We start from the raw sequence: 15,202 nt of genomic DNA, 5'->3' as shown, positions 1-15,202 counted from the left end.
TACACTGCTGGCCAGTATGACTTACTACCATAGTGTCTTTTTACCTGTATCACTGTTCATATTAATACTACAACTCTGTGTATATACATCTGATTAGCACTATTACTCAGTAGTACTAATTTATATGTTTTATACCCAGTTTAATCATCTGTACATTGTATATTACTGTTGCACTTTACTGTTACATTTGCACTCTGGTTGGATGCCAAACTTCTTTTCATTGTACTATACTTGTGCTGCATGATGACAATACATTTTAATCTAATCTAATGGTAAATAATCCACCTTAATACTCGGCGCACCCAGCCACAGGCCTCTTTGTCCCCCTCCCGTCGGACAGATGCTACCGCTCTATCACATGCTCTACCTCTCGGTTTACTAAGAGCTTCTTCCCCAGTGCTGTGTCTGTGCATCACACACTTTTATTATATGCACTTTTACTGTAAATTGTGCCTCTATGCATTATGCACTTTACTATGATATGCACTTTAGGGGATGTTGATATCACAACTTTAGCATTTGTCCTTTTAAACTGTCTTGTCTTTTTTAAATTTTCTGTACTGTTTCTACTCTGCTCCTGTATTGGATTAGTTGTAGACACACAGTGTTTGCTCTGTACCTGTATTCCAATGTGGATTCTTCCATACATGGCGAATAAAATCTCTGACTCTGACCTTTCCCACAGACACGGAGGAGGACGATGGGAAGGCGCCGGAGGGGGCGGCGGGGGGAACCTCGGCTGACCCGGCTGACCTGAGCTCGGACGAAGATGCCGAGAAATGCCCCATCTGCCTGAACTCCTTCACCAGCCAGCCCCTCGCCACGCCCGAGAGCTGCCAGCACTACTTCTGTCTGGACTGCATCCTGGAGTGGTCCAAGGTGGGTGTGGCGCCCCCTGCAGGGGGGACCGGCTGCAGGCGACCGGCTGTAGGGACCGGCACAGTAACGGGGGGTATCGCTTAGGGCTGGGGGCGATTCTTGCTCAAATGTGAATCACGATTTTTCTCTCTAAGAATTGAGATCACGATTCTCTCGCACGGTTCTTATTTTTTCAATAAAATCATTTATTGCAATATACGCATCCTTAGCCATCACTGTAAACGGTGGGAGTCGCTCGCCTTGTTTGCAGGGCTATAACTATTTAAATATTATAGCTATTATGCAATACTATGGCCCATTTGACATCGGGTATCTATCGGTCAAGATGTGGAAAAGTAATATTTTTTCCATCCATACATTGTCGTTTTATACCGTGGTGAATATAAGTATAGTTTTAGAGTGGTCTAGGATAATTCCTGGAACGCTAGTAATAGGCCGCGACGCATATTATACTTAATCCATTGGCATTTCGTCCCTATACACGCTACAATAAGAAATTCAAATGCATATGATCGGTATATATTATGTTCCATCATGCATGCAGGAAAGGGGGTGGGGGGTCGTTTATGATTGTCAATAACGGCATTCGTTAGTACAACAGCATACGTTGATCAGAGCGATGGCAATGATGGTAATGGACAATCAAGCTGAAATTAACGTTAGATTGCTCTTACCTCTGGCCGATGAGACTGCAAAAAGAATATTCCAATTATTTGATTGCCATCTGCTAGATCGTATGTCCATTTGGCCGACGCCATAAGCTCCAAAAGCATAATGATTCTGGCGTCTTGACACCACGCCCACTACGCAAAGCGTGCGCTCTCTCACACACGCACGCACACACACTGCTCTGGTCACGCATCCACTCAACTCATAGAAAATACAGCATCAGGTTATTATTCTAAAAGTATCGATACTAATAAAATGACTGTTTTTAACAGCTGGGTATCGCAATACTTTTCTAGTATCTGTGTATTGTAATCATAGGAATCATTATAATAACTACTTACCTCATACTATAGTCTACCCATATAACTCATGATACCATGTGCTGTATATACTGTATATACATTTGTATATTTATATTTACAGCATATATATATCCATATCTGTCTGAATACATCTGCATATAAACCTTCTATATACCTACTTATACACCTGTATATAACCCATATAACTCTGTACGATAGCATGTACAATTATTCTGTATATACTGTATATATATATATTTATCTTTACCATATACAGTATATACATCCACATCTCTTTGTACATACTGCATATAATCATTGTTTCATATCTGTATAGATACTATATCTATATCTGTACATATTCCTTACTTACTAGCTATGCTGTTGCCCAGTATGACTCACTACCATAGTGTCTTTATACCTGTATCACTGTACATATTAATACTACAACTCTGTACATACATCTGATTAGCACTATTACTCACTAGTACTAATCTATATTGTATACCCAGTTTAATCACCTGTACATTATATATTACTATATTACTATTGTACTTTACTGTTACATTTGCACTCTGGTTGGATGCAAGTACATCGTTGTACTGTACTTGTGCTGCATGATAATACATTTGAATCTAATCTAAAATTCCCTTTTCTCTTTCCTCATTCAGAACGCAAACTCCTGTCCCGTAGACCGGATTGTCTTCAGTAACATTTACCTCAGGAAGTGTTTTGGAGGCAAAATGCAGAAGATGGTGAGACTATCTGTGTTAATCACATTCAGTTATAAGATGAACAATTATTTTATTTATTTATTTGATCCTTGAGAGAAATCCTTAGATTTATTTACAGGAACACCTGCACCGTTAGCCTAGCTTAGCATCATTCACTCACGTCACGGTCAACTAAATACACTCCAAATACACTTAATTTCCCAAAAGGTTGGCGTGTTCCTTTTAAGAGGTTAACTTGTTGTCTCCTCCAGTTCCAATATGCTATCAAACGGCTTTCAAAACGTTTTAGTTTGACACAGTGGAGTCACCTGTAATAGACGTTCGTTGCCCTTTTTTGAGCAGCGGACCTATCTGTCCGACGAAAGCGACGGTTGTGATTGGAGGATCAAGAAAAGAGGAGCAGAGTTTCATAGTTCCTTATGTTCAGTTGCTATCACATGCACTTATCTGTGTTTCACTACGCATATGAGTGCATGCTTACCAACTGTTCGCCTGTTTTATTGCAACACTACTATCACCGACATCTAAGAAGGGAGATCCCCCCTTGAACGGCCCTTCTAAGGTTTCTCTCCTCCACATTGCCTGTGGTGCATTTTTTCCTATTGCTAGGTTTTAGTGTGGTTTTCCTTACCTATGTCTGGGAGTGTTGCATTTATTTAAAAAGAAATGTGACTTTATGATGTTCTTGTTTTGTTCTTGACTTATGTTTCTTCTTGACTTGTTTAAAGAAGACATGTCCGGCCCATGGGGACATTAACGTGTGTTGTCGGGCCTTACAAATACATTTGATTTGATCTGTCTGTGTGTGTGTGTGTGTGTGTGTCTGTGTGGCGGCTGGGCTCAGATCTCGGTGCAGAAGCCTGTGAAGCCGGGCCAGGAGGAGGAGGTGGTGGACCTGGAGCTGGATCAGACCAGCTGTGAGGTCTGCGGAGGGAGAGACCGCGAGGACCGCCTGCTGCTCTGTGACGGCTGTGACAACGGGTGAGACGTTACACCACTAACTGCACCATTTTACTGTCTATTCTATTTTTACTAACTATTGTATTGATTCAAGATTCAAGATTGTTTATTCGTCATGTGCACAGTTAAACAGACAGTTTGCCATACAATGAAAATCTTACTTTGCTAGTCCGCCCTTCACACAAAATCACACAATAGTTAACTTAAACATATTTAAATACAAGCGAGTGCTAGAAAATAAGGTAAACATAGATAAATATAATATATACAAGGCACAGTGAGTAACATTGCACGTTCCGATCAGTGTTTACAATATAAATGGAGGTGACAGCAGCAGTTAAAAAAGTGTCTTTAGTGATTCATAGTTCGGGGGAAGGGTGACAGTGTGGTCACAGCAGCAGTCGGGTCAGAGTGTCTATTTGACTAACTATTGTATTGCACTATTTTACTGTCTTATTTTATTGCACTATTTTGCTCTGTCTATTCTATTTGACTAACTATTTTATTGCACTATTTTGACCTGGATGTCAGATAGGGGGGCGTTATGGAACATGGACGTTAGATAGGGGGCGTTATGGAACATGGACGTCAGATAGGGGGGGGGGGGGGGCGTTATGGAACATGGACGTCAGATAGGGGGGGGGGGGGGCGTTATGGAACATGGACGTCAGATAGGGGGGTGTTATGGAACATGGACGTCAGATAGGGGGGGGGGCGTTATGGAACATGGACGTCAGATAGAGGGGCGTTATGGAACATGGACGTCAGATAGGGGGGGGGGGGGGGCGTTATGGAACATGGACGTCAGATAGAGGGGCGTTATGGAACATTGACGTCAGATAGGGGGGGTGTTATGGAACATGGACGTCAGATAGGGGTGCGTTATGGAACATGGACATCAGATAGGGGGGCGTTATGGAACATGGACATCAGATAGGGGGGCGTTATGGAACATGGACGTCAGATCGGGGGGGCGTTATGGAACATGGACATCAGATAGGGGGGCGTTATGGAACATGGACGTCAGATAGGGGGGTGTTATGGAACATGGACGTCAGATAGGGGGGGGGGGGGGGCGTTATGGAACATGGACGTCAGATAGGGGGGGGGGGGGCGTTATGGAACATGGACGTCAGATAGGGGGGTGTTATGGAACATGGACGTCAGATAGGGGGGGGGGGGGGGCGTTATGGAACATGGATGTCAGATAGGGGGGGGGGGGGTGTTATGGAACATGGACGTCAGATAGGGGGGGGGGGGCGTTATGGAACATGGACGTCAGATAGGGGGGTGTTATGGAACATGGACGTCAGATAGGGGGGGGGGGGGGCGTTATGGAACATGGATGTCAGATAGGGGGGGGGGGGGTGTTATGGAACATGGACGTCAGATAGGGGGGTGGGGGGCGTTATGGAACATGTACGTCAGATAGGGAGGGGGGGGGGGCGTTATGGAACATGGACGTCAGATAGGGGGGCGTTATGGAACATGGATGTCAGATAGGGGGGGGGGGGTGTTATGGAACATGGACGTCAGATAGGGGGGGGGGGGCGTTATGGAACATGGACGTCAGATAGGGGGGTGTTATGGAACATGTACGTCAGATAGGGGGGGGGGGGCGTTATGGAACATGGACGTCAGATAGGGGGGGGGGGGGGCGTTATGGAACATGGACGTCAGATAGGGGGGGCGTTATGGAACATGGACGTCAGATAGGGGGGCGTTATGGAACATGGACGTCAGATCGGGGGGGCGTTATGGAACATGGACGTCAGATCGGGGGGGTGTTATGGAACATGGACGTCAGATAGGGGCGTTATGGAACATGGACGTCAGATCGGGGGGGTGTTATGGAACATGGACGTCAGATAGGGGCGTTATGGAACATGGACGTCAGATCGGGGGGGCGTTATGGAACATGGACGTCAGATAGGGGCGTTATGGGACATGGACGTCAGATAGGGGGCGTTATGGGACATGGACGTCAGATAGGGGGGCGTTATGGAACATGGACGTCAGATAGGGGGCGTTATGGGACATGGACGTCAGATAGGGGGGCGTTATGGGACATGGACGTCAGATAGGGGGGCCGTTATGGAACATGGACGTCAGATAGGGGGGGCGTTATGGAACATGGACGTCAGATAGGGGGGGCGTTATGGGACCTGGACGTCGGAAAAGGTTGAACAAGCAATTATTGTTCTGCTTGGATCACTACGTTCTCCATGTGCCTCCCGGCTCTTAGCGAGTTGACAGGATTAATAATAATTATAGGATTAATAATAATAATTATAATAATAATAATAATTAACTAATCCATCACTACTACACTGGTGGATTCAGAACGCACGGCCATCGGGTCAAACGGTCACTAAAGTGTTGATAAAGCTGCTAATGGATCTCGCTTCCTGTGTCTGAAGGTACCACATGGACTGTCTGACCCCCCCCCTGGACGCCGTGCCTGTGGAGGAGTGGTTCTGCCCTGAGTGTGAGGCCAACAACCGCCGCTCGAGTAAGACCATCGCTTGTGTTTCAATACCTGTGACACCCAGCGCCGCTTTTTAACACTTTGAGTGCCAATGACGAGAATCTTGTTATTTCATGCCAACCATTGAGTGCTATTTAATCGTTATTTTTTTTATTGGCGATTTCCATTAATTGTTCATCAATCTAGCCTCACGTTACCATTGGGATTCTCTCTGAAATAAAGTTTTCATTCATTCATTCATTCATTCACTCCCTGGAAGAAGAGATCTTGTATCTCAATGGGACATTCCTGGATAAATAAAGGATAAATAAAATTAGGGATACTCGATATTGGCTTTTTTACCGATACCGATATACCGATATTGTCCAACTCTTAATTTCCGATACCGATATTAACCGATACCGATATATGCAGGGTTCCCCCCGCCCCCAAAAAACTGAATAATTTCAGGTAATTAACATTACATATCTCTTTTGTGGAATTAACACAACATTATGCATACTTTTGACAATAAATAAAATCAGAATTTGTTCTTACTTGCTTTCCTGGGTGAATAAAGGTTATAGAACTGTAAATAAAAATGAAAACAGATACCGATATTTTCCGATATCACATTTTAATGCCAATATCGGCCGATAATATCAGTAGGCCGATAATATCGCACATCCCTAATCCCCATTGATTAAAGCGCTGGCACACACGGCCAATGCGGCCCACAGCGACCTCTGCCACTGAATGTGTTATGGACTGTTGGAGTTCATTCCATGAGCTAGAGAGGGGCATCATAGCAAAATGCAGAGAGAGAACTGGACCTTAACACTTTCCCTGCCACGCAATTTGAGCATCTTATACCATTCTCTGCCAGCACTGTAAGTCTATGGAGATGTTCACCTTCTTTGCAGGGCTATAACATTTTTAATTGTATTGCTAAATTGATATTACTATGGCCCATTCAACATCGACTATCTATCGTTCAGGATGTGGGAACGTTTTACTTTTTCATTCATACATTCATATGAAAATACCGTCTAGAATATAAATGTTTTTATCGTTTTCTGCAGTAATTCCCAGAACGTGAGATATAGGCATAAACGCATATATAGATGATCAAATGCCGTTTGTTGCCGATCCACGCTATATAAAAAATTTCAACTGTACATGATCCTAAACGTTATGACTGATCATGCGCGGATGAACGGAGGGGGGGGGGGTCGTTTACAATTCCGCGATCGTCGTCAAATGCTTTATGTAGTATGGGTGATACACTGATCAGAGCAGTTTGCATGGATAATAATAAACAAACAGGCTGAAAGTAACGTCAGCGTCCTCTTACCGTTGGGCGATGAGACTGTAGCAAAAAGATCCCACCTATTTGACGGCGATCGAGTCGATCCATTTCCCGTTTGTATAATAATAATACACGCCCAAATTATGTCGATTATTGAGTTATGGCAGCGATCCATATCCACGGTGTGTGGCTAGAGTCCCGCAACAATATGCGAGTGCCGGACGCATTTCGGAGACGCACCGAGGTCCACTCGGCCATTTCCGGTTTGGCAACTCGCCGATCATCCACCAGGGGGCAGTATTGAAGCGTTGCAGAGTTGTGCCGAGTCCCACTGCATCAGACCAGGCTCCGTGAGGGAAATATGAATAACATGGCGAAAAAATGAAATATGATCTCAATAACGGTGTACGCCGTGGATTGGCAGAATTCGCATGAACTTGAAACACGTCGTACAACGTTATTGGCGCAGGATGTGTTAAGGACCAGTCAGTCACTAGAACAGGTTCCATAGGTTCCAGAATCCAACCGGTTGTTGTGTTCAGCGAAGAAGAAAAAAACTTTAAATGACTAACCGGCTCTCGTTAAAATGTTCCCAGGGGCCTCGGCGGAGGAGGTCAGCGAGGCGGAGAGCCTGTCCAGCGCCCGGCCCACGACCAGCCACCCCCGGCCCCCGGCTGCGGGACCCACCCGCGCCATCGCCCGCACCCAGCAGAGCGAGAGGGTCCGCGCCAACGTCAACCGCCACCGCATCACACAGGCACGCACCGCGGAGGTTTGGCATGAGGCGTGACGCTTCTTTTGTTGTGGCTTCTTGCACTACTAGTACTCACGGCACTGCTCACCTCACGGCACTACTCACCTCACCTAATATATATTATATATATATTATACCCAGTTTAACCCTTTCACTGCCACACTACAGAAGGTTAACCCTTTACTATCACACTACCGACGGTTAACCGTCGGTAGTGTGATAGTAAAGGGTTAACCTTCTGTAGGGTGGCAGTGAAAGGGTTAACCTGCTGTTGTGTGGCAGTGAAAGGATTAACCTTCTGTGTATTGTCGCAGCGAAAGGGTTAACCGCTTGGTAGTGCAGCAGTGAAAGGGTTGTACATTGTGTATCACTGTTGCACTTGACTGTTACATTGGCACTCTGGTTGGATGTTGTTACATTGGCACTCTGGTTGGATGTTGTTACATTGGCACTCTGGTTGGATGTTGTTACATTGGCACTCTGGTTGGATGTTGTACTGTCCTTGTGCTGCATGGTGACGACAATACTTTTTAATCTAATCTGATCTAGAATGCAGTGGTTCATAGAGGCTGCTTCCGAGCAGCTGGTGTTGATGCTGATGATTTGTGACATTTTATCCCAATGTCTGCTAGTGTTGGATATGATCCGAGACTGACCTGGGACCTGCTGGTTCTGTGGTGACTGGGTCGTGTTGGACCAGACTGACCTGCTGGTTCTGTTCTGTGGTGACTGGGTCGTGTTGGACCAGACTGACCTGCTGGTTCTGTGGTGACTGGGTCGTGTTGGACCAGACTGACCTGCTGGTTCTGTGGTGACTGGGTCGTGTTGGACCGGACTGACCTGCTGGTTCTGTGGTGACTGGGTCGTGTTGGACCAGACTGACCTGCTGGTTCTGTGGTGACTGGGTCGTGTTGGACCAGACTGACCTGCTGGTTCTGTGGTGACTGGGTCGTGTTGGACCGGACTGACCTGCTGGTTCTGTGGTGACTGGGTCGTGTTGGACCAGACTGACCTGCTGGTTCTGTGGTGACTGGGTCGTGTTGGACCAGACTGACCTGCTGGTTCTGTGGTGACTGGGTCGTGTTGGACCAGACTGACCTGCTGGTTCTGTGGTGACTGGGTCGTGTTGGACCAGACTGACCTGCTGGTTCTGTCTGTGGTGACTGCAGAGTTGTGTTGAACCGGACTGACCTGGGACCTGCTGGTTCTGTTCTGTGTCTAGTTGGCTCCCAGGTTCCCCACCTGGCTGGACGACACCATCAACTCTGTGGTGGCCGGACTCAACACGGCCGTCTACATACGAGACCTGACGCCCCGCGCACCCACCAGACGCAGGAAAGGTGGGGCCCCGCGCACACACACACACACATGCACACACACACACACACACACACATACACACACACACACACACACACACACACACACACATACACACACACACACACACACACACACACACACGCATACACACACACACGCATACACACACATGCACACACACACATGCACACACACACATGCACACACACGCATACACACGCACGCATGCACACACACATGCACACACACACATGCACACACACACATGCACACACACACACACACACACGCACGCATGCACACGCACACACACACACTTTGAATATATATATTTTTTTATAATATTTATTTTTTTAAACGGTCGGGTCATATAGGTGAGACTGTGCTGAAAAGAATGATACCAAACATACCATGGTAAAAAGAAAATGCCAAAACTTAGCTTAGACTTTTTTTTAGGTTTAGGTATTCTTTAAAAAAACAAAAAAGGGGGAGCTCCAGTAGCTCACCACGTACCGCGAGTGCTATTTCAGCGCCGTGGACAACCGTGCTCGTCACGGATCTGGGGCTGAGCGAGTTCGAATCCCGGACTGCAGCCGTGCCTTTCCCAGAGTGTCTTCCCCCCCATCTGAACCCTTTCAGCCTGCTTCCGTCGGTCGAGCTTGACCAAGTATAAATGCGATAAACGTATAAAAGAGCCAGGGAAATGGCCAAAGTTAAAAAAAAAAAAAAAAAAAAAAATTTACACTGAAATTCGAATTCGAACTTGTCTACAATTCTGCAACTGATTTCGAATTCGAGTTTTTTTTGTTAAAGTGACAGCCCTAGTACTCACATTTCTCTTTAGTCGTTGCCAGATTCCTGTTTTTAAGTTCCATCATAGAGGTATGAGCTGGAAAACACTGCGGTCCCATAGCCTGAAGTCTATGAGGTCCAAATTTAATAAAGATCCGTTCAGAAATTAGTGCTTGAGACTTGACTTCCTCTATCCCCCCCCCCCCCACGTGGGGTATCGTTGGAAGCGGACACTCGTTGGCTACAACGCCGACCAATAATTTTCGCCATCAGCGGGGTTATTGGTCAGTTCTCGAGCGTATACTGTCAGATGTGGTCATTTGACATGCGGCCTGTAAAAAGACGCTCGCCTGACGTATCGTCATGTAACTCGAGAACCGAGGCACGGAATTGGTCGCGTGAGATGGCGTTCGAAAGGCGGCAAATTCAAGTTTCGAACGGTATATTACATGATCGCCGAGAAATGCAGCCCACAGAGCCGGTTGACGCTCGCAAAGTGCTGCGAGTGCTCGCGACCTCCCACGCGGGCCCTTGCACGCTAAGATGTTAAGGATAAACAACTGAAATATATTATACTGAAATATAACTGTGTGTTTGTGTCTGCAGTCAAGCGCAGGAAAAGCAGGAAGACATCGTCGAAGAAGGTATCTGGTGAGAAGGGCAAAGCGCCGGGGTCGGGCGTCAGGAGGCGCAGGCGGAAGGTCAGGAGGACCAAGTCCAGGAAGAGGCTGGTGAGTCTCCACTCGACACTTAAACATGAATCAAACCAAATGTACCGGTATTTGTAAGGCCCGACAACACACGTTAATGTCCCCGTGGGCCGGACACGTCTTCTTTAACTCATCGACTGCCAGCTATTAGACGGGGCTCGTCATAGCAATGCCACGCTTTAAAATAGGATAGGAGTGCGTCACCTTGTTTGTAGAGCTATAACTGTTACAAAGGATCAGATTAAACCGAATATATATATTTATTTATTGATATATATTGCATAGTATTTGTATATCGTTTGATATCCCTTGTATATTCCTTGTACATATACACGGAATATCCCTTTAGCCTACTACAGACCATAATATTTCATTCTCCTATTGGACAGCGGTCCACCGGCGCCAGGGACCGGCCTCCGGAGTCAGGTTCAAAGTCACCGTCAAGACATTCATTGTTGATTTGCCTACGCACATTCCTTTGCCTTACAAGTGCATTCAAAGAATAATGTAAAGTATATTATGTACCTTTTGCTCCATTAAATACTTGATTATACCTTTGTGTGGAACCGATTTCATTGTGGGAAGTGTTCATCATATTCATATATCGTGTACTGTATGGCCAGTAATTAAAGTACATAAAGCGGTAGTGGTTTAATGATACCATACTTATCAATACAGTCAGGGAATTGTACCCCTCAGTTACAATTGGTCCTTCGAGCCGGAGGGTAACTAGTGTAATATTAATATAGTGGTATTAATATTGACATGGCCTATGATGAACACTCCACAAAACGGTTCTCCTAAAGTAGATCGCCCGCAGCGTAGACGGCAGACACCTCAGTACTTAGAGGATTACGTTGCCAATATACTACCTAGCCTTCTACAGACGGTAAACGCGGAAAAAGTAGATAGTAAAATTATGTCCGCCCAGGCTACCCCGCCAATAGAGGCCCTAGTGGGTTCTAACGTAACTGACCAAGCTCACGGTAGGGACCAGGAGGGACCTGACACGACTTTACCCCCCGCCAAGACCGAAGAAGTAGTCCCCGGAGAGCTCCAGGATAAAGACAGCTCTCCAGGGATGGAACTCTACCCGCTACAAGAAGAGGAGAGCACCCCGGAGATGGATCTCCAGGACTCGCCACAGGAGAACAGATCTCCAACGAGTACTGCCAGGAGCGGATCACCTCAACCAGCGTCTTCCCCCAGCGAGGCGGACAAGATGCTGGCACAGGCATTCCTCGCCAGCCTAGCAGCCTCAACAGAGCGCGATCGACTCCAAGCACAGACGCTTAGTGAGCGCGAACATTCTTCCATGGAAAGAGAACGCCTTCAAGCGCAGCAACGGAGCGACGAAGATCGTACACGTCTAGAGATTAGACGCCTTCAGGCGGAAGAGAATATGGTAAGAGACCGGGCAGAAGCAGAGCGCGCCGCCGCCGAAGCCCAGCGCGCCGCTGCCGGTGCCCAAAGAGAAGCGGAGCGCGACCTCGCTCTCACCAAGCGCGAAGCCGAGCGCGACCGATTACAAGCGCAGATAATGGAGCAGCTGATCGCCAGGGCAACACCCCCTCCCTCCGCACGGGGTTCCAGGGCCTCGTCAAGACAAGGGTCAAGGGCACCCTCCCCTACCCGATCAAGCGACCCTGAGCCCGACCACCAGAGAGAGCCTATACCCCCCTCCGAACTCCTTCCCCGACGGTCCACGCGAGACCCAGCTACAAGGAAGAAACGGTCTACACCGCGGAGAGGCTAAATAGACGACTACAGGATCTAGAGGACCTGCCAGAGGAAGAAGAAGAGGGAGAGTAGGAGAGTCAACCCGACAGCAGCACAGTACTCCACAGGACCAGGAGGTCCAGTACAGCCCAGGCTCTACCCCCGCGGCTCTGCGCTACAGACCCCCGACTCAATTCACGGGTGAGCTTGACGCACGACCAGCCCCGAGGAATAGCACCTGGATATGCGGGCCATGGTACCCAGCAGGTACCAGCTCACCAAGAGGCGTAAGAGGAGACTCGCCTAGGAGGCCTCTCTTCCAACGCTCACCGATGTGCCAGCCATCCATGGCATCATACATTGGCACACCGACGTTTCCGGACTTCACCCACAAGAACAGAGCACAGTACACGGAGCTACGAATGTGCTTAGAGACAATGATGTCCGATGTAGCTGATGAACCGTACAAGTATGCTATCCTACTGAAGCACCTCAAGGTGCCCCGAGCGCACAATATAGCGCTGGCCTATGCCACCTCTACTACCCCATACACAGCGGCTCTAGCAGCACTCGACCAAAGATATGGACGCATATGGGACTACGTAATACAAGAGATAAGGCATATTGACCGCCTACCCCCAGCCACAGACAATCGCTCACTAGATGACCTGTCTATCAAGGTACAATCCCTGGTAGGGATGCTGGGGGCGCAAAGAGAAAAGGGTATGCACGAACTGTACGCAAACTCTAATGTCGAGAGGATTTTAGAGAAGCTTCCGCCCGCCCGACAAGAGCGCTTCAGGCGGCAAAGAGACCACCGTGATCCTAACGGTCCCGAGCCATCCCTCCTAGACCTAGCCGACTTCCTGGCGAGAGAAGTCAACAGCCTACGGTTGGATACGTTCATGCGGAGCACCCCAAGCTCCAGAGAGGGACCTAGGAGAGCAAACGATGGCCGAAGATTGGTGACCGTCATGCACCAATCAGAATCAGTACCGAGCAGCAAGAACCACAGTACCCCCTCGATGAAAGAGAAGTGGAAGATGGTGTGCCCGTACTGCGAAAAGGAACACTGGTTGTCACAATGTGACACGTTCAAGAAGATGACCGCCGACGAGGTGAGTCAATGGATAAAGTCCAACCGACGCTGTTACCGATGTGCGCGCAGTCACATGGCAGCCGATTGCCGCTTAAAGAAGAGGTGTAGTCGGTGTGACGGAGCCCACCTAGATGTCCTACACGACAGTAACAGAAGAAAGCCTGCACCCTCAAGCAGCACAAAGGCAAGTGTTATGTACATTGACCCCGCCAGCAGCGGGGGCGCCCGGGTGCTCTTAAAGGTGGTCCGCGTAACACTGAGTTACCAAGACAAGGTCATGGACACTTACGCCGTCCTTGACGACGGGTCAGAGAAGACCCTTCTCGCGTCCGCTGCGGCCCAGCTGGGGCTGCGGGGGAGCGAAAACCAGATGACGATTCGGACAATAAGAAGAGATCTAAAGACGATAAAGGGCGAGAATGTCTCCTTCACTATCGCAGCAAGCGGGCAGCCAGAGAGACGGTATAGGATTACTAATGCTTTCACCAGCCAAGAAATAGGCCTGTCGCAGTACACCTACCCCATCGCCAAGCTGATGGATAAATATGTGCACCTGCGTCAACTACCTATCCCGCTCATAGACGGTGCCACCCCGACCCTGCTGATAGGCTCCGACCATGCAGACCTCATAGTCCCGATAGACCGGGTCCACACAGGGCCCAGAGGCTGTCCTGCAGCAGTCGAGACCCGCCTAGGATGGACATTACAAGGCCCCCTCGCTAAGTCTCTTAACCGAACAGCAGCCACTAACTGCCTCCACTCCAGAGTGACAGAAGAAGACACCACCCTCCTACAGCATGTCGAGAGGCTATGGACACTAGAGACAATGCCCTTTAAGAACGAAAAGAAAGACATTCGTTCCAAGGAAGACATTTACGCTATAGCCCTCCTCGAGCAAGGGACAAAGAGAGTCAAAGTCAACGGAGTGATGAGATACGCAACTCCACTCTTGAGGCGAGAGGGTATGCCTACCTTCCACGCCCCAAAAGAAGCGACGGAGTGGTATCTATTGAACACAGAGCGGCGCCTAGCCAGAGACCCCGCTCAGGAGACTGTGTACCGCGCTGAGATTAACAAGCTAATCACAGCGGGACACATAAAGAAAATTGACATTAAAGAGGCCGATCAGACGACCGAATCATGGTACGTGCCGCACCACAAAGTCCACCACAACGGCAAGGATCGTATTGTGTTCAACTGCAGCTACCAGATCGGATCACAAAATCTGAATAAAGAGCTCTTGCCCGGCCCAACACTCGGCCCCTCCCTACTAGGCGTGTTACTACGTTTCCGCCAGGACAAGGTGGCCATCAGCGGCGACATCAAAGGGATGTTCCTGCAGGTGAGACTAGTGGAGGAGGACAAGCCCCTGCTGCGGTTCCTATGGAGAGAGAGGATCGGGGATGAGCAACCAGCCATCTATCAATGGGAAGTCCTCCCTTTCGGAACCACATGCAGCCCATGCTGTGCTACGTTTGCACTGCA

At 48.1% G+C, this 15,202-nt stretch overlaps 1 protein-coding gene across 1 annotated transcript in view; it reads left to right on the top strand.

Annotated features, from left to right (window-relative positions):
- Positions 1-15,202, top strand: part of phrf1 (PHD and ring finger domains 1) — a 61,456-nt gene that overhangs the window by 15,575 nt on the left and 30,679 nt on the right. The window contains exons 4-10 of the mRNA XM_084334502.1: positions 686-879; positions 2,522-2,605; positions 3,429-3,565; positions 5,965-6,056; positions 7,917-8,092; positions 9,297-9,414; positions 10,796-10,920. Of these exons, the coding sequence (XP_084190628.1) occupies positions 686-879; positions 2,522-2,605; positions 3,429-3,565; positions 5,965-6,056; positions 7,917-8,092; positions 9,297-9,414; positions 10,796-10,920 (926 nt within the window). The remainder of the gene's footprint in view (positions 1-685; positions 880-2,521; positions 2,606-3,428; positions 3,566-5,964; positions 6,057-7,916; positions 8,093-9,296; positions 9,415-10,795; positions 10,921-15,202) is intronic.

This window comes from Notolepis coatsorum (assembly GCF_963971535.1).
Source record: "Notolepis coatsorum genome assembly, chromosome: 18".
Classification (NCBI taxonomy): domain Eukaryota; kingdom Metazoa; phylum Chordata; class Actinopteri; order Aulopiformes; family Paralepididae; genus Notolepis; species Notolepis coatsorum.
This window is presented reverse-complemented; position numbering and strand designations above follow the sequence as displayed.